Source organism: Arachis hypogaea, chromosome 1 (genome assembly GCF_003086295.3).
Source record: "Arachis hypogaea cultivar Tifrunner chromosome 1, arahy.Tifrunner.gnm2.J5K5, whole genome shotgun sequence".
In the NCBI taxonomy this organism is placed as follows: Eukaryota; Viridiplantae; Streptophyta; class Magnoliopsida; order Fabales; family Fabaceae; genus Arachis; species Arachis hypogaea.
Window position 1 is genome coordinate 107,785,622 of NC_092036.1, and position 19,842 is coordinate 107,805,463.

Below are 19,842 nucleotides of genomic sequence, written 5' to 3' on the forward strand. Positions count from 1 at the left end.
AATGACCGGGAATTATATATACGTTATATATTTGTATAACTACATATATGATATATAGGGTAAAAAACGTTAATAAATCAAACCTTGATTAAAACTATGTGTATTCTCTAAATGAAATTGTGTTATGTATATGTTTTAAAGTTTGATTTTATATACATTGAATCGACTTATATTAATTTAGCCTTGTACGTAGTAAATCGGAGTGACTAAATTCGATTTATTAGGATTAATGGTAAACCGAAGCAATGTTTTAATTTAATATGGTGAACAGCACATTTATAATAAATCGAATCAGTTTAATTCGATTTACTACTTGTAATAGATTATTAATATTTATTACCTTTAAATTAATATAGAATAATTAACTTTAAAACATAAATGTCAATAAGAAAATATTCTTATTTGAATTCAAATAAAATATAAAAAAAATCAAAACAAATAAGAATAGAAATTCAAATTTTGTGTTTTAGTTCAAATTTTAGAAAATATACATTTTTATAAACTTGTAAATTTGAAATGGAATATTAAACGATTTCTAAAAGTTCAATAAAAATTATCCTTTGACTCGTTAGCATCTAAAGAATCATTGCAAGCACTTTTGACGTTTAAAAAATTAATATAAAGTATAGCTCTCCAAAATAACATAAGAGTTAAAATTTGAATTTTTTTCAGGGTCAGAAATAATAGATAATTATACATTATAAAATAACTAACTATATTTATACAATATATATTTAATTATTTCTCAAATTACATATTGTATAAATATAGTTGGTCAAATTACATAGTGTATAAATATAGTTGGTTTTAAAATTAATATAAAATAAATAAACAATTAACTTAAATGTAGTAAATGTAAATAATCTATTACAACTTACAAGTAGTAAATTGAATCAACCTGATTCGATTTACATTGTTCTATACTAATTCGAATCACACTGATTCGATTTATCTTTAAACAATATTCCATGTAATTCGAATCAATGTGTTTCGATTTATTACTATATTGTATAATTTAAATTAATTTAATTCGATTTATATAGAAATATGCTTTGAGACATTTATATAATATTATTTGATTTGGATAATTTATATAATATTAGTATTGGTTTGATTTATATAAATATTTTACTCTATATTCTTGGCTACTCTGCCTTCTATTATTCTATTATGATTTTTTTTAACGTGGATAGTTTTTTTTTACGGACACGTTTTGATATGTGAGTGTGAAATTTATTTTTATTCTTATTATTAAAAATAAATTTGTGAGATTTAAAGTGTTAAAACGAAAAATATTCACAAGCGGATAGATTAAGTTATTACAGATGATAGTAGAGTTTGTGTTTAAATCGATGTGTCAATAAAAACGTTAGACTAATTAAAATATGAAGTTTCACATGACGCTAAAATATGTTTTTATAAGAAAGTGAAATATATATTTTTTTTTGAGATTGTTTTTGAATGACCAAAAATATTTTTGAAAAATTAAAAAAGAGGCTGTCGAACCAAATATACAAATCATTTACATTTTTTAAATAGTTATTCAAACGTTTTTATAAAATTTGAACCATATATATACAAATCATTTGCCAAATACAAAACTTATTTTATATTTATAAAAAAATATTTTTTATTTATTTTTATTACATTTGTTAATTTCTTAAAAACTTATTTATCGTTTATAAAACTTAAGATTATTTTTATCAATAAACTTTCGGTTTACCTTTTATCTTTACTATTAGTTTCTCAAGAAACATCTTGCCATCAAAGAAGGGAAAAAAAAGGGTACCAGTATTCAATGCCTCTCCTTCTAATTGCCGGGTAGGCACCTAACACCCTGCATGGAGCTATGGAGTGGGTCTACCGCTACTACTTGACGGTGGTTAATGAAGTGGAAAACAGTACGGTAATTTTCTAGTTTGTGGATAAAACTCATTCAAATATTTTTATTAGTGGAAACTCAGGTGCAGTCGACTTCACGTGAAGTTGATATCTGAAAGTGTCGTTAAATAATTTGATTGATTTGACTAAATTTTCATATAATCTAACAGCTCTCAGCTATCAACTTCACGTAAGGTCGATTGCATCTGAATTTTCACTATTTTTATTACGGTAATAATAAGAAAATAATAATCTCAAATTATTTTATTTAATTTTATATTTATAATTTTATGTACATAATATTTACAATTTTATATTTATTATATTTAAATCTATTTATTTTTAATAATAATTAAAAAAATATAAAATAAAATAATTTTATATTATCTTAATAAATTAATTTTTTTTATCTCTCAAATATTATTAAGCTAACTCTCACCACTACTAGAATTCTTATGGTACATTAAATTGCTATATTTGTATATTAACTAGCTCTTTTGCATGTTTTACGTTAGGTTTAATTTTAGATAATATAATCAAAGATGGCACATAGGCCATTGAATGAGTTATGTCTCAAAAAGGAAAATAAATCCTCTTAAGTGTTTTTTTTCTTTGTTGTTGTTATAAAATGTGATTTTTTGTCGTACACTTTTAAATGGGACCAAAACAGAATAGATGAAAAAAGATGTTGAATAATAAAAATTATACTTGACAACTAGTAGTACATTATTGTTGAGGATATTAATTGTTTGATTTAAAGAAGAGGTTTCCCACCGGAAAAATGTAGCTTCTCCCATATATCATGTAAACTTGCAAGAAAATGTTGGTGGGACTTGGCTGAATCCCGTTCAACAAAATTAAACCCGTCTCACAAATCATAATCACATGTTTTAATATTGACAAACTAAGGGATAAACTATTAAAGTGATACTCAAGAGTTTATGTGGCTAATAAAAATAACTCTAAAACATACAAATGACAAATAAATGGTTAAAAAATTTTAAAATATAATAAAAATAATTAAATATTAAATATATATTTTTAAAAAATATTTTAGAGATTAGATTTTGACGTAATTTTTTGTAAGTATTATTAAAAAACTAAAATCTTTTCATTATTAAAATTTGATAATTTTATAATAAGTAAATTTTTTTAAAAAATTATTGTAAATGACCAAATTTTATTGAAAAATTAAAAATTCCAGAAATTAGAATTTGATTCGATTTTTGCACGCACCTTCGAAATAATTATTCAAGTATTATTATAAAAATTTGGATCAAATAGATAAATCGTTTATTAAATACAAAATTTTTTGTCACTTATAAAAATATAATATTTATTAATTATTTTTGTTATATTTTTAAATTATTTAAGAATTTTATTATTATTATTATTATTATTATTATTATTATTATTATTATTATTATTATTATTATTATTATATAACCCTCCAAGTGAATGAATATTGGAGAAATCATCATAGGCTTAAAGTTTTCCCTTTTTTTGGTTATTCTCTCTTAAAGTTTGAAATTTACACCATTTTGGATTCATATAATTTTTTTTCCCATTACTTTTTACGTGAAAAAAGAATGTCAATATCGATCTATCAATAATGTCCATAACCCATCGATATTATTAGACTGTCATATAAATGTATTTACTCATTTCTAGCTATAAACTATCTGTACTAATTTAGGTTAGTCAAATAATGAATTTATTTATTCACTTAAATAAATATCAGAATTTGAATCCTATTTTTATCTTATGTTACAGTAATTCATTGATAACAAACTCTTAAATAAAATTTAGATCTACAAATGAGACTAATTTCTGATTAGTCAGAAAAAAAAGCTATATATGCCAACTGATTTTTTTGTTATCTTTATGCCAACTAATTTACGTACTCTTTATTATGTTAGATACAATGATAATGTGAAACTTAAATCAACTAACTACTAAGTTGAAAACCAGCACCTAAGGTATAATAACTGCCAAGAATATTTATTTAATAAACAGCACAGTAGGGCTAGTGTCATGTACTAGTACGCATGCCTGTATGATACATCATTATTGTCACAACTGTGATATTGTCTTCTTGTATTAAGGTGCGTTTAATTTGAATTTTCTTTTCTCTTTTCTCCCTTGAAAAAGTCAGTTTATATATTTGTATAAATTTTATAAAATAAGTTCAAGAATTCAAACTTTTAAAATTTATTTTTTATTTTTCTTAACTATAACATACACATAAAAGTTATAAAAATACTTTTTGAATAATCGAAACTAATCACATGGAGGGATAGCTGCTATAGGGTAATGGAAATTAAAGTGGTAATAAGCTGGCAGAAGCACAAAATTGAAAAGCGCTGACTTGACTAATTTATAGAAACACTCCTTGTGCCAAATACATTAATTAATATCGTCATGGTGTTCTAAATAGTTAAATATAGTTACAAATTTAGCAATGATTTCGTTCTTTTTCTTTTTCTTAGTTTTGTCTATGACGTTAAAGCAAATATTATTTAGTTATTGGAGAAAGTGGCGGAGACCTATATAAGAGTCTCACTAGAGAGTTAATCATCATGGCCTCACATGGGAAAAAAAGAGATGTTCTGCATATTGAAGCAACTAGTAATTTAGGAGAATGGATTTTTTAATTTTTTTTCCTCAAATTGATATAATTAAATGTGTTTTTTTATATGACTTTGTTTGGTCTCGTATAAAAATGTGTATAGTAAAATATCACATCTAATAATATCAATTAAAAAACTTGAAAAAAAATCCATTTTCTTAATTTGGTCATGTAAAAGTTTAGCTGTCAATCAAAATATTCTAGGAGGAATGGTTTTACGCGGCGCTAATAATTTAAGAACTATCTTTGTAACTGTAGGTATTTTCACATTAAATTAGTCATGTATAAACCTTTTTTTTTTAATAAAAAGGGGCCTAAGCCCAAAGAAAGAAAAACATTAGCTACGATTTTGAATTACATCAAGAGTAAGAGAGAATACAATCTTTTGAATATCTTCTTGTAATAGTGTTTCTAAATTTTTGGAAGCTATGTCCATGAACTTAAATCCTAAATCCCCATCCAAGTTTTTCCTTGCCAACCAATTAGCACTTCGATTGACTTCTCTGTAAACATGGCAGAACTTTAACTTCCAAGGTCTTTGTTTCATTTTAACAATTTCTCTTATTGTCTCACAATGGATCTGATTAATTCCTCTTTCTTTGGTGATAGACTTGAGAATTTCTTCTGCATCATTTTTCACAATGACTCGGCGCATACCCATATCCCAAGTCATGTATAAACTTAATTACATACAAAACTACCATTTTTTGAAAAATTAAACGATGTAGAACTTGAAAATGAGAGGAGCTGAGTAGTCTTGATGCCATTTTTTTTTTAATTGTCTTGATGCCATGTTAAACTTTTAAATGACCTTTTTTTCTTGCAAAAGAGCTTGTATTTGAAGTTTTGAACAGAGACAAAGGAGCAGAATGAGTTTACTTCATCACCGCCAGGTATATCAGAATATGATACAGATTGTTAACCCAAGTTAAGTGAGCCCAATATAAGAGTCCAAAGAGATAAACAAAAGATTGCTTTCCCTTTTTCATTTATTGGTGATTTAGGGGCGATAGCACATGCATATGACCGAAAACAAAAAATGGCGAGAGCGAAAATGAATCGGGATCTAAGAAGCTCTCGACCGAAAAAAAAAAAAAACCTTAGAAGCCCTTCCTAATAATTTAAACCAACTTGGGTTCCTGACCAAAAACTAAAAAACTTGGTTGCAGCTGAAACTTGAAACCAGTGGTAGAATCTGCTGCCTCACAAGAAATAGTGGTCTGCGTGAGTGTGAGTGGGTATGTATGTTGTATAAAAGACAAAAAAAGAAAAAAAGAAGAGGTTTATTATCCGTTCATTTTAATTTCTCATCAAAATTCTCCACAAAATAAAAATAAAGGAATTGAAATGGTGAAGATAGAGATTAAAATTTTAATAATATTTTTTTAAAATATTTTAATTTAATTTTTTAAATTTTAAATTTATTTTTTAATTTTTATATTTATTTTAAATTAAATATAATATTGAATTATAACTCAATTCAATATATTTTACATCAATTCGTTTTTTTACAAAGGATTATGTCATTTTTAATCATTTATTTTTTGAAATTTACTATTTTATTTTGTTAAAAAAATGATATTGTTTTTTAAAGTATGTATTATCCGATTTCTTAAAACATTATTTTAGGTTAAAATGAATCTCTCTGTCTCAAAAATAAGCTATTAAAGATTGCTTTATTAGATATTTTTTAAAAAATTGCATGACTTTTCCTAAAAATAAATAGGTGTTGAATTAAATGTTATTTCCAAAATTCATTCTAATATTACAGGTCATAAATGGTACCACATGACAAAGCTTGATGTAGGACACATTAAAGTTTAAATAATTATATAAAAATATTATTACTAATAGAACTTGATGTTATTAAAATATATATAAAAATATTATTACTAATAGAACTTGATGTTATTATTAAAATATAGGACAAGTTATATAGATAAATAAAAAATGAATTAATTTTTTAATTATAATTTTTTTAAAATAGTTATATTTTGATTCCGTATTTGTTCTAAATAAATCGTTATAAAATATAAAAAATTTATGCATAAATTTTGTAACTTCTATACCTGGTAGAGATTTATATAAATTAAATATTAGACCAAAATATAATCATTTTAAAAAAGTTATAATTGAATAAAAAAAATATTTTTTATTTATGAAAAAATAATAAATAGGTCCCTAATCATTTATCTTAAAGATAACTAAGTAATCGACTAATGAAAAATACAAAAACATTCTTTATAAATCACTTTAAAAGATTTATTTGTCCTTAAAAAAGTTTAAAAAATTAACTACAATATAAGGCTTAGTTTGGTAAAGCTTTTACTTTTTAAAAGTAGCTTATAAAAGTTAACTTTTAAAATATGGCTTTTTAAAAGTTGTAGTATTTATGTTTGGTAAATCAAATCAAAAACAACTTTTAATAAACATAAGTAACATCAATTGTGTTTGGTAAAATAGCTTTTAAAATTTAAAAATACTATAATAGACATAAATGCAAACATTAAATTTGAAAATTAGTTAACATATGAGGTTATATTAGACTTTTAAATTTTGAAAAGCACAAGCCAGCTTTGAAAAGCTCCCTCCTAGGTGTTTTCAAAAGCACCCCTAACTTTTAAAATCCGCAAGCACAAGCACTTGAGCTTTTTAATTTACCAAACACAAAATGACGTAAAAACACAAGCACCTCCTGAAAAAGCTTTACCAAACCTAGCCTAAGTCTAATTTAAATATATTCTTTGTATTTTTAATTTTGAAATTGAAAAAATTAGGATATTGAAAGATTTTTTTTTATAATAAACTTTTTGTTTTTTAACTAGTTGGTTTTAGTTGCCAACACTCCTAATTAGTTCTCTAACGAACTGATTTTTTTATATATTTTAGTCAAAGAAATTTAAATGTCTAATATTTTAAAAAATAAAAAATATTTTTATATTTTTAATTAGTCAAAAATTTATATATCTTTAAATTAAAAAAGTTAAATATTTATTTTATTTTTTTATTTATGCAATTTATCCTAAAACATAAGAGTTATATACTTGTTCCGGGGCTTACCTAGAACCGGACGGTGGTTGGACTTGTTTGAGGCCCAAGCGCTGGAGGAGTGTGGTCTCCGACTTGGTTTACGTCTGGGAGCCGCCTCCGAGTTGTGTGTTCCAAGAGATGGGAGGTGGTACCTGCAAAGACACTCCGATGCCTAAGTCAGCATGGGGTTAAGCAGGTTTAGAATGTATTGGAACTTAGAGATACCTGAGGAGTGTCAGGATATTTATAGTGGTGATCCAATAACCACCGTTGGAGTAGTGCCACCTTTTTAGGTGGATAACCGTCCCTTTATCTAGGGATTGTTGAGATATGCCTTCTAGAAGTGGGTTGAGAGATTTCAGGGGCAGTTACTTATTTGAATAAGTGTTATCTGCCAGCTATCTCTTGAGCCCGACTTCTTTGGAAAGAAGTCTGTGTTGAGTCCGACCTCTTTTGAAGAGGTCGGTGAATAACGAAGGCCAATCTTTGGATTTGGCCTTTTGGCGTATTTGGACCTGGGCCATAGCGTTGGGTCAGGGTAGGAACAGTGCCCCTACTCGAGTTCAATCTCTTTTGCTTATGAGTTGGATTCGAGTATCGAACTTGGGTCTGTAGCCGACGTGATTTTAAATTTCTTAATCGCCAAGTCTAATCAAACGTCGCGTCCGTTGGGGTTTTCGCATTTACACGTGGGAGCAGTTACATTGGTAACAGCGCGTTTCTTTAATGATCGCGTCAATTTACCCTTATGCCCCTAGCGTGCTATAAATACTTTTCCCTCTTTAAACGACTTGTTTTTGGCCAGGTCTTTTTTCTAAGACTGATTGGTACAACTCGTTCTTTCCGAGTTATTTAAGACTTGTAGACTTTGTATGACTGGTTTTAGCACATCGTGCTTAACCAAAGAATATTTCTTGTCTTGGTTTCGTACAACTCGTTCAATTCGAGTTGTTTTGAGGATACATGACTTGTTTTAATACAAATCACCTTTCTGAAACTTATTCTGATTTCTTATGACTTGTTTTGATACAAATCGTTTATTTCAAAACTCGTAATTATTTTTTAGTATAACCTCATCTAGCTCGTTCGATGCGAGTAGTTTTAAGGTCTTACGATTTGCTTTATTTCAAATCATTTAATTAAAACGTGGCTATTTCTTAATCTGATTACATACAACTCGTTTAAATTCGAGCTGTCTTTTAGGACTTCACAACTTGTTTCAAGTACAAATTGTTTATTTTGAGTCCTTTTAAACTATCAAATCATCTTTATAACCATCGGACTTCGTTGCTTTATCCATTATGCCCCTGCTCGAGGTCGAGCTTTATGAAGTCGGACTCGAGCAATCAAGCAGAAAGGATTTTCGAATGAAGCCTTTTTTTGTTGAACTCATTCATTCTGAGTTTTCTAGATGACTTGTTTTTTATACAAGTCACTTTTTTGAAGCACAACTCGTTATATATCAAGTTGTTTTGCACAATTTATTTTAATACAAATTACTTAGATCATATGGTTATTTTTTACTCGATTTTGTTCAACTCATGGGCTTGAGTTGTTTTAAATCATCAAGCTGTATTATAACCATTGGACACCAATTTATACCTCGTTGCTTTATCCGAGCGACCATTGAAAAGGCCAGCTCGTGATTTTTGCGCTTTGTCGAGCATAAATTGGCGCCTTAGGTGAAGGGATTATATGCTTATTCCCTCCCCTTTCTAGTTTTTACAAGGTTGTCGTCCTTGTGTATGATACAACTTGTTTTATCCAAGTTGTTTTGGAGGATAGTTTTTACGTTTCGATTTTGTTCAAAAACGTTTACAATCCTTCCTTTTTAACTCGTTTCTATACGAGTCGTTTGGTTGGAGTGATTCATTTTGATACAAATCACTTTTAAAGCTTTGCTTTTAGATAGACACGACTTGTGCTTAACACAATTTCGTTGAAAATATGGTTGACTGGCATAACTCGTTTAATCCAAGTTATCCTTATGTTGTTGTGAATGCTAGAACAAGTTTTCTTGGAACAACTTGTTTTTGTGAAAGTGTTCCATTTTATACGACTAGGTCGTTTATTTTTAGAACTTGTAGAGATGAGATTGTGGGCTTGAGATTTTGTACGATCCATTTGTTATCCGTGTGGATCGAGTTGTTAGATCGTATTTATGCCTCAAGGGGCATATTTAGTTAAGTTACTTTTGCGACTTGTTCTAAACACAACTTTTTCAACCCGTTTGGCCCGAGCTGTTTCGAGGTGTTTTCTTTCCAATTCGCATATGTAACTTCTTTCCACCAATTGGTTCCTCGTCGCTTCATCCAGGCGATTTCTATATGATCGGCCCGTGATTTTGGCGGTTTATCGAGCTTCAATTGGTGTGTGTTAATTGTAGAAAATCAATTTTCATAAGGAATTGTTTTATCTCCTTATGTTGGAGGTGTGTTGCGACCTGGGTAGTTTTTCACCCTCGAGGTTAGACACTTTGTAGTAGCCCTTTTCTAAGATTTCAGTAATCTTAGAAAAAACCTTTTTGATCTTTGTTTTGAAAAACCTTTTTCTTGGCTGACTGTCCCTTTCTTTAAGTTAAGTTTTCCTTAACAACTCGGGACAGCCTTTTGCCTTAGTGCTTTCAATAGGTTTCCTGATCTCTTTTTGGTATTCCTTATACTCAATTTTTGATTTATTGAGCTCTCATGATTTAGGTTATTTTTGCGATGCGTTTTCTTTTTTCTCGGTTTTTCCGACTTGTAAGTCAGATAATTTCCGAGTTTATTACGATCGACTTTTATAACCTCTTTACACCGACTTGTACCTCGTCGTTTTATCCTGACGACCATCTAGGTCGGTTCATGGGATTTTCACGCTTTGTCGAGCTTAAGTCGGCGCGTTTCGTAGAAAGAAAGAAAAACGAGAAGGAATTTATAAGAGATAAAAGATCTTTATTTATTTGCGAAGGTACTTTTACTGCTACTAAGGGTTTTTCACTATCTATGATCCCTTAGTCTCTACTATGATGCCTCGTTAAAAACCCTTCTTCAGAAAAAAATCCTTTAATTTTTGGGAAAAAATCATGAAGTTGGAAAAAGAGTATATCAGGGAGTAGAGTTTGCTTTTAGCTATAGTACCTTTTCATGTTACAAGCATGCCACGACCTTGGTAGCTCGGTGCTGTTCAAGTCGGTCACCTTGTAATAACCTTTTCCTAAGATCTCAGTAATCTTGTAGGGTCCTATCCTTTTTGTTGTCAGCTTTCATTCGCCCGAACTCAGTAGCCTGATATTTTTTCTTATCAAGATGAGGTCTTTTACGGCGAATCTCGTAGCCATCCTTTGTCTCAAGAGCTCTTTCCTTGTCTGAGTTTGCTCTCAGGTTTCTGGAAGGGGGTCACGTTCTTCTTTCGTGCTCTAGCATCATTGTAGAATGTTGTCTTTAGTTTTTAATAATTTTGGACTTAGCTTTCATGATAAGCCAATGCCCCTACTCGAGGTCGAGCTTCATAAAGTCAGACTCGAGTATTCAGTCATACCATTCTTGAATCTTACTATTTGTTGCTATGTGACTTTTACAAGTTATTTTGGACTCTCTTTTTGGGAGGTCGAATAACTTGTTTTATACTTGTTGTGTCAACTTAGTAAGGTCGGATACTTATCTCTTGGCTTGAGGAGGCATTCTTATAAATCGCCATCCTTTCTCAATTTGTTTTAAAAAAATTGTTGTGACGTCGGGTTTACATCTTCTTTGTGTTGATGTTTGATTATGATCACGTTGTCCTTAAGTTATTCGTGCAATTCGTTTTAGGCTTTGCCCCTTGCCAGTTTGATTTAGTACAAGTGGCTTAATGAGGTTGGACCACGATTTGCATTTATAACTTCTTACACCACTTTGGATCTCGTCACTTCAAGTCAGAAAAAGTGTGCATTAAGGAGTAAAATGCGCTTTCTAGCTGTAGTATCCCTTTTGTTGTAAACATGGCACAATCTAGGTAGATTGTTTTTGAGTAAGTCGAGTATGTTGTAGTAGTTCTTTTTCAAGTCTTAAGTGACTTTGTTGGGATCTTTTCATTTTGGTGTTGGATTTTCTTCGTCTGATTTTGGCCCGATGTCATTTGGGATCAAGACGAGGTTATCAGTTGAGGAATTTCTTCGTATGACCTTCTCATGGCCATTTATGCTTGGGATCTGGTTCTTGAAGTCGTACCTCAAGAAAGAAGTCGAACCTTTCTTTGTAAGCTCTAAGCCTATCCGACGTTGTTGTAAAGTCGGACCTTTAAAAGAGGTCGAACTTTTCTTTGTAAGCTCTAAAAGAGGTCGGATTTTCCTTTATAAATCCAGAGATTTCGACCTCATTGTAGTCTGACCTCTAAAGAGGTCGGATTTTCTTCGTAAGCTTGGATCCTTAGAAGAGGTCGGATTTTTCTTTCTAAGTTTGGAAAGAGGTCGGACTTTCTTTCTAAGCTTGGAGGTTTTCGACCTCATTGTAGACTCTGATCTTTAAAAGAAGTCGGAATCTCTTTCTGATATTCTTCGAGGTTTTTTTACCTCATTGTAGAGTTGATCGTGAAAGAGGTCAGATTTTTACAGACTCCAAAATGAGGTCGGATTTTTTCCTTGTCGGATCTAAAGGGGTCGGATTCTTCTGAGCAATGAGGTTTTAGACCTCATTGTAGAGTCTAACCTTTAAAAGAGGTCGGACTTTCTTCATGAGCTCTCTAAAAGAGGTCGGATTTTCTTTGTGAGCTCTCAACTCATCCGACCTTATTGTAAAGTCTGACCTTTAAAAGAGGTCGGACTTTTATTCGTGAGCTCTCTAAAAGAGGTCGGATTTTCTTTGGTGAGCTCCCAACTCATCCGACTTTATATTCGTGAGCTCTCTAAAAGAGGTCGGATTTTCTTTGGTGAGCTCCCAACTCATCCGACCTTATTGTAAAGTCTGACCTTTAAAAGAGGTCGGACTTTTATTCGTGAGCTCTCTAAAAGAGGTCGGATTTTCTCTGGTGAGCTCGCAACTCATCCGACCTTATTGTAAAGTCTAACCTTTAAAAGAGGTCGGACTTTCTTCATGAGCTCTCTAAAAGAGGTCGGATTTTCTTTGGTGAGCTCCCAACTCATCCGACCTTATTGTAAAGTCTGACCTTTAAAAGAGGTCGGACTTTTATTCGTGAGCTCTCTAAAAGAGGTCGGATTTTCTTTGGTGAGCTCCCGGCTCATCCAACCTTTGAAGAAGAGTCTGACCATCATTCCCTCCAATGAAGATTGGGCCTTTGTCACCCCGACTTTCTTTTTCTCTTTGGATCGGATTCCAGTTTTCTTCCTGGAAGACATCCATCTTTATTGGTGTGCAAACAACATTAAATTCTACCACAGGAATATTTCTTTCCATATTCATTGGCAGTGATGTAATTTGTGAGCAACCAACGAAAGATGTACCATGAGAATTCTTTGTGTTATTCACTGTTGTAATTGACAGGTGAATCCACTGAAGAAAAAACTGGATTCATCACTCCGTTGTCGGATTGGGTTGCATTCAAATTGGCTGATGCTGTGTATTTGGAACATGCAACTGTTCCATTTCATGAGTGGGTATCATGGTTTTTTCTGAGATTGTAAGTTGGCACAGATGTCATTGTCCATCTTATTTCACGAAGAGGTTGGGATTAGTCATGTTCCCTTTTCCTCTCTTTTTTTTCACGTAACTTCTTTTGCCAATTGAATTTTCTGAATTGAAAATTCTTTTATTCAATTGGCTTTCGAGTTCGTCTTTTTTTTTTTTACGTAACTTCTTTTGCCAATTGAATTTTCTGAATTGAAAATTCTTTTATTCAATTGGCTTTCGAGTTCGTCTTGGTTTGCTTCTTACAATGGCCTTGGGACGGTGCTTTCTTCTCTTTTAATCCAATTTAACTGTAGAAGTAGAATCATCATCCCTATTTGATATCCTCTGCCAATTGGGAGAAGTTTTTACGGGATTTCTGGTATCCATAGAAACTGTATTCCAGCTTCTTTTTAACATGATTGCATCTTATTCATGTCGAGTGGTTGTCTGACTATGTTATTGATCATCCGCCATTATCAAGAGTTGAGCTCCAGGTCCCCGGCAACGGCGCCAATGTTCCGGGGCTTACCTAGAACCGGACGGTGGTTGGACTTGTTTGAGGCCCAAGCGCTGGAGGAGTGTGGTCTCCGACTTGGTTTACGTCTGGGAGCCGCCTCCGAGTTGTGTGTTCCAAGAGATGGGGGGTGGTACCTGTAAAGACACTCCGATGCCTAAGTCAGCATGTGGTTAAGCAGGTTTAGAATGTATTGGAACTTAGAGATACCTGAGGAGTGTCAGGATATTTATAGTGGTGATCCAATAACCACCGTTGGAGTAGTGCCACCTTTTTAGGTGGATAACCGTCCCTTTATCTAGGGATTGTTGAGATATGCCTTCTAGAAGTGGGTTGAGAGATTTCAAGAGCAGTTACTTATTTGAATAAGTGTTATCTGCCAGCTATCTCTTGAGCCCGACTTCTTTGGAAAGAAGTCTGTGTTGAGTCCGACCTCTTTTGAAGAGGTCGGTGAATAACGAAGGCCAATCTTTGGATTTGGCCTTTTGGCGTATTTGAACCTGGGCCATAGCGTTGGGTCAGGGTAGGAACAATACTTATATTATTGATTTATATAATTATCAAACCTAATTATATCATATCTATCAAATAATATTTTTTAAGAAAAAGTCTAATGTGAGAACTGAGAAGACATTCAATGCAATAAATAATAATTAAAGATGGAAATTTAATTACAGTCGGTAAAATTTAATAACAAAAAATTGTTAGATAAAAATTTAATTATATGAATCAAATTATTTAATAGTTGTTCCAATAAAATTGTTGGATGCGAAATTTTCACCATAATTAAATAAAGCGAATGAAAAGGTATCAACAAGCGAATAGTGGTGTTCCACGTGGCATTTCCACGTTGAAGCAGAATGCATATCTAGTGTTACTAACTAACCAAGAATTAAAAGCGGCTCCAACATTCCACCAAACACTTGGTCTGCATTTCTTTGCCTCCGTACTGTGGCGGTTGCTGCAGCCGCAGTTGCAGGCTGCGCTGCCTCATCAACATTCAGCAACGTTGAAAAACGAAAATGGAATCATCATCACCATCTTCTTCTTCTTATTCTCTTTCGTCGTTTTACAAATCAGCGAAACTCTTGCTGGCTGTCTCAATCGCGTTCCTTATCGCCTTCAGAGCTCACAGGAAGAAATCTCTCAGCGTTTCTGGAGCCTTCGCTGGCTTCTTCGTTATGGCGCTTCACATTTTTGTAGGAAGCAGGTTCGTTCTTATAACTACTATTATGATGATTTTGATTTCTTCGTTGCGGTTCGACAAAAAATTGAATCATCTCTTCTTTTTTCTCTGTTGAGTGGGTGAAGGTTTGGGGTGATGCTGCTGGCATTCTTTTTCACTTCGTCGAAGCTTACGAAGAAAGGACAAGATAAAAAGCGAAAGCTTGATCCTGAATTCAAAGAAGGTGGACAAAGAAATTGGTGTGTGTTCCTTTTTCTCTATCTCCACTACTCAGCTTGAAGCTTAATAATATTGTCTCTACGTTACGCTTGAATTCAAATTTTCTTATTAATTGGATATTCAAATAAAGTGTTAGCTAAAAAAGAGTGAAGGGAGTGAAAATTTGTGAATGGTCAACTTTCCATGGACTCCAGATATTAGTGAATTGTTTTTGCTTGCTAAGATTTTGTTAAGTTTTTACCAAAGTATTAAACTTTTCAGGCTTTTGATACATTCATTGTATTAAGAACTCATCATTTCTCAAACCTTGAGTCACTCATTAGCAGAAACCTTTCTTGCTAAAACAAAAGATAATTGTCTTCTGAATTGAATACATAAAGAAAAAGATGAACTCGATTGGGATCAAATTGTGCATGGTGGTTAAAAGTGTAAACGAGAGATAACCTTCTGTTTTGACTAATAAACATTGGAATGACCCTTTGATTGAGATATGAATAATATAATGGCCAATTGGGTTGAGACTATCCCTGAATTGAGGGATCAATTTTTTCATATAAAGCATATCCTTGAACTTATCACCCCAATTTTGTGTGGATACCATATTAGTTCCCACTTATCTGCTTCTCTCTTCCTTTTGACCAAATTTCCCTTTACTTTTCTTTCTTAGGGTACAAGTTCTAGCCAATAGTGGCATTGCCTCAGTTTTGGTTGTAGCTATATGGGCATTAACAGAAGGGAAGGATAAGTGTTTGGACTCTAAAGACTCAGCTCTGATCACTTCTCTCATTGGTGGTGTTATTGGCCACTACTCCTGCTGCAATGGAGATACTTGGTCCTCAGAGCTTGGAATTCTTAGTGATGAGCAGCCTCGTCTGATAACAACATTCAAGGTGAATATTCTTACTGGTCAAAACATTGTTTTCATGGATCTTTCTACTTGTATTTACCGTTCTTTTGTTTATTTCAACAATGAAACTTTGGCTTCAATTGTAGTAACCAGGTGTTTAGTTTCCAGAAGCATTTTCATGAATGTTTGCAAGTAAGTATTTGAAATCAATTAGAAAGTGATAGAATCTAAGAGACAGTAGTACAAAGTGAAGAGAAACCAAGGAGAACATAGAGAAATCGAAATTGACAACCTCAATCATGCTTTACTTTTGAATGACACAATTTGTAATCATGTATCTTTAATTACAGTTATAACTGATTCTTGGAGATTCTAACCACATTCAAGCTGAACCTAACTGTGTAAGTAACTTGACCAAGGCATGTGAACTAGCCATGTGGACTGTGATCTGGAAGCTTCCTCTGACTATTTTGTCAGTCTAAGATGCCCCTCTCATTTTTTGCTTGAGTCTCAACATTTTGCTTATCCATTAACCATGTGAGAAAACAGCTGATTGATCTATTGAAGGAATATAAGGGATCATTTATGGAGAACTCTCCACAAAGAAGTGAATAAAGCTTCATGCATTTAGTTATGGAGTGCATAGCCAAATCGTGAGCCAGTCAGTCCATATTACGCTGCTTAGGTTGTCAACAGTAGACCATTGATCTAGTGAAATCACGTTCATTGCTGCCAAAAACATTTACTTCCCATGGAAAGTAACAGCCCTGCCCCACCCATATGAGTTTCATGAAATGTGCAGGAAAGTTTCCTGAGAAATTGATAAATCTATAGGATTTCTTCCCTTTTTTTTTGGGGGGGGGGGGGGGGGAGGGTATTGAGAATTTTAAAAGTCAAAGCTCTACAAAATAGTTTCTTACGAATTATGTCCCGTTCTGTTTTCTTAGCCGTTACCAAATAAATTTACTTTTCTTTTTCTTGAAGTGTTTGATGACCAAACTGTGCCTTAGATTACCTGCTATGGTAAGTGGCTCATAACATGAATGCTGTAAAGAGAAATAGTCAAATAGAGATTGCTGCTAAATTTCATAGATTATGTTTACAAATTATTTTCTTCCTGTTACCAGCCAGTGAAGAAGGGTACAAATGGTGGTGTGACTAAAGCAGGTCTTTTAGCAGCCGCAGCAGCTGGAAGTGTCATCGGAATATCTTTTGTTCTTCTGGGATTTATGACAACTAAATGTGGCTCTGATATAGCTCTTAAACAACTACTGGTCATACCTATTGCTACCCTGGCAGGAGTAGTAGGAAGTGTCATTGATTCTCTGTTGGGTGCAACCCTGCAATTCACCGGATTCTGCTCGGTTCGAAATAAGGTAAATTTAAATATACACATATAATGCACACTTCTTTCCAATGGGCATAATATATGCTTGAATTCCTAATCTGACTTATTTTTGCCTACGGCACCTTTGCTAGCTTTTTTCATCAACAAAAACTGTTAATATCCCTCAAATTTCCCTTTGAAAATGACATTTAAGAAGCCAATCCTTGAATTCCTTATTTATATCAGTTGGTTGTTGAACAAATTTTAATGCTAAATCAATTAGTTAATAGTAGAAGAGTTTCTATAATGAAAGGTAATATAGAAGGTAGAACCTTCCTATGTTAGTGGTTGGATCTTTGATAGTTAAAATTTCTTACTTCATTTTGTAGATTGTTGGGAAGCCAGGACCAACAGTTAAAAGGATCTCAGGAGTCAATATTCTAGACAACAATGCGGTCAACCTTGTATCTATACTTTTGACCACAATTTTGACTTCAATAGCTTGTTTATACATATTCTAAAATTTGTAACTTATTGGTGGTAGATGTTCTTGTACTGTTGTATTTTCATTTATCAGTTAGAACGACATAAGCAATAATGTATTGGAAAAATTTCAAGTGTAACGAGAGTACCGGTATTCCATTTGTTTTAATTGTTGATTTCAATTAATATATATTATATATATTTTTTTATAATTCAAATCAACGATTAAAACAACTGGAATACCGGTATTTCCGATACACTTGAAACTCTTCTGTATGTATTATCATCTTAAATTAATAGAACATGATAAGCAAGATACATGATAGGAATCTGTCTGATAGTTCCTTGGTAATTTGTGCTACCCCTAATTGATTTTGGTGTTAGCAACTTAACCAAAAACTTTAATGAAGTTGGAGGTAAGCACTGTAAGATTCAGTTATCTGCCACCTACCTCCATTTGGAATCCACAAGAGTGGATTAACGCCATACATTGGTGACAGTCATTGGGGTCATGTTCCAAAAGAGTTGTTTTTGGGTATAATAAATGTATAAACAGGTTATTTTTGGGTACATATAATAAAGGCAATGTCCAGTGGATCCAATAAGCGAGTAAAATATCTACATAAAAAACTGCACCATTTTTTAATTCTGTGCACTTAAAACTGAGGCGGTAATCTTGTGTGTTATCCAAGTGTTTTACATCCTAGATTCTAGACTAGTTGCTTATGTGGCCCAAAGCTGCTTCTTACCTTTGTCAAGACCTTTTTTTTTTTTTTCTTTTCAAGGTTGATGCAAGAAGAGGCCAGAGATCACATGGGCCAGTGATGAAACTCACAACATGCCGTTCATGATTATTTATTTATTTATTTATTTATTTATTTAAGGGAGTGTCATTAGTTTTGTAAAGTTGGTCTTATTGGCTGAGGAACTATTCCCCAAAACAAAAGGATCTAGTCATCTAGTTAGCTCAATCCCTTTCATCTATCAATCTTCATAGGAATAACTAATAGGCGTCTATAGGCGATATAGATATTTGTTTGGGGGTAGAAAAAAGAAAAAAGAAAAGTGAGGAGTGGCAGAAGGTGAATATTGAGCATTATGGAGGGTCATTTTGTGAAATCATTGAGATAATGGTGATGGGGCCTAATGGGGGGTTCTGTCCAAAAGACCTGCCTCCAATGGGTCCTCTAATTCCTATCCCCTTCAGCTTTAAACAGCTCAACAATTAGGGGGCCATTTTCACCCAAAAGGACAAAAAGGACAAATCGACAATGCTTCTAATTTATCATCATCTCTATGCTAATATTTTATTTTTCTATTAATATTTTTATTCTCGTTACACAAGTACTGATAAATACAAGTTATAACACATTTAATCAACTATTTCATTACACACTGCTTTTCAAAGGAGAAAAAAAAAACACATTTATGCTATTACAATTTAGAAACACTAAAAAAATAAAAAGGACGTACTATACTTATGTCTCCTCCTTGTACCTAAAAGTTGTTTTAATATGCTCTAACGAAATTGACATGTCTACTTCGTTCATTAGGGTACTTTACAAACTCAAAAATTAAATAAATAAATAATTGAAATTTGTTCATAGGTTGTACCGGAAAGTTATTATAAGCTGTAGCTACATTACCCCCATACCAAACAAGACATAGACATAAGATATAACCAAAGAGTTTATAAAAATTTGGATCAACTTCTAAAATGAGAAAAAAATAAACAAATAAAAAATTCTATTGATGGATCGTCCTATAAAATAAAGATCAAAGACCAATATAGATAGGGCTCCAGCTTCACCTGACTCCACAACAATCAGCACTCTTTTTGCCGACACATTGGTAGAAAAGTTCTATAAATATGCTCATTTTTTCATGCCTATTGTTCATTTCACCCTTATTAATTATTATCTTTAGTGGCGTTAATAACTTTCTTAATTCATTTGAATCAACATGCTTTCAAGCATGAAAAAGAGAACCGGTTATACTTATGTATATAGAACAACATGATTAGAGAGATTAAAAAAGTTAATCAACAAGTCAAAAGTCACATACTCTAAAGGCTGCCATCTTCATTTGTAATTATTATTATTATTATTTAATTTTTCTTATCTATTATCAAAGTAAAATAA

At 32.0% G+C, this 19,842-nt stretch overlaps 1 protein-coding gene across 1 annotated transcript; it reads left to right on the forward strand.

The window, feature by feature from the left end:
* Positions 1-14,458: 14,458 nt before the first annotated feature.
* LOC112708331 (protein PGR) lies at positions 14,459-18,053 on the forward strand. Its single transcript, XM_025760509.2, has 5 exons — positions 14,459-14,849; positions 14,951-15,064; positions 15,712-15,934; positions 17,019-17,267; positions 17,608-18,053. The coding sequence occupies exons 1-5, from the start codon at positions 14,662-14,664 to the stop codon at positions 17,737-17,739; spliced, it is 906 nt and encodes a 301-aa protein (XP_025616294.1). The 5' UTR covers positions 14,459-14,661; the 3' UTR covers positions 17,740-18,053.
* Positions 18,054-19,842: the final 1,789 nt, after the last annotated feature.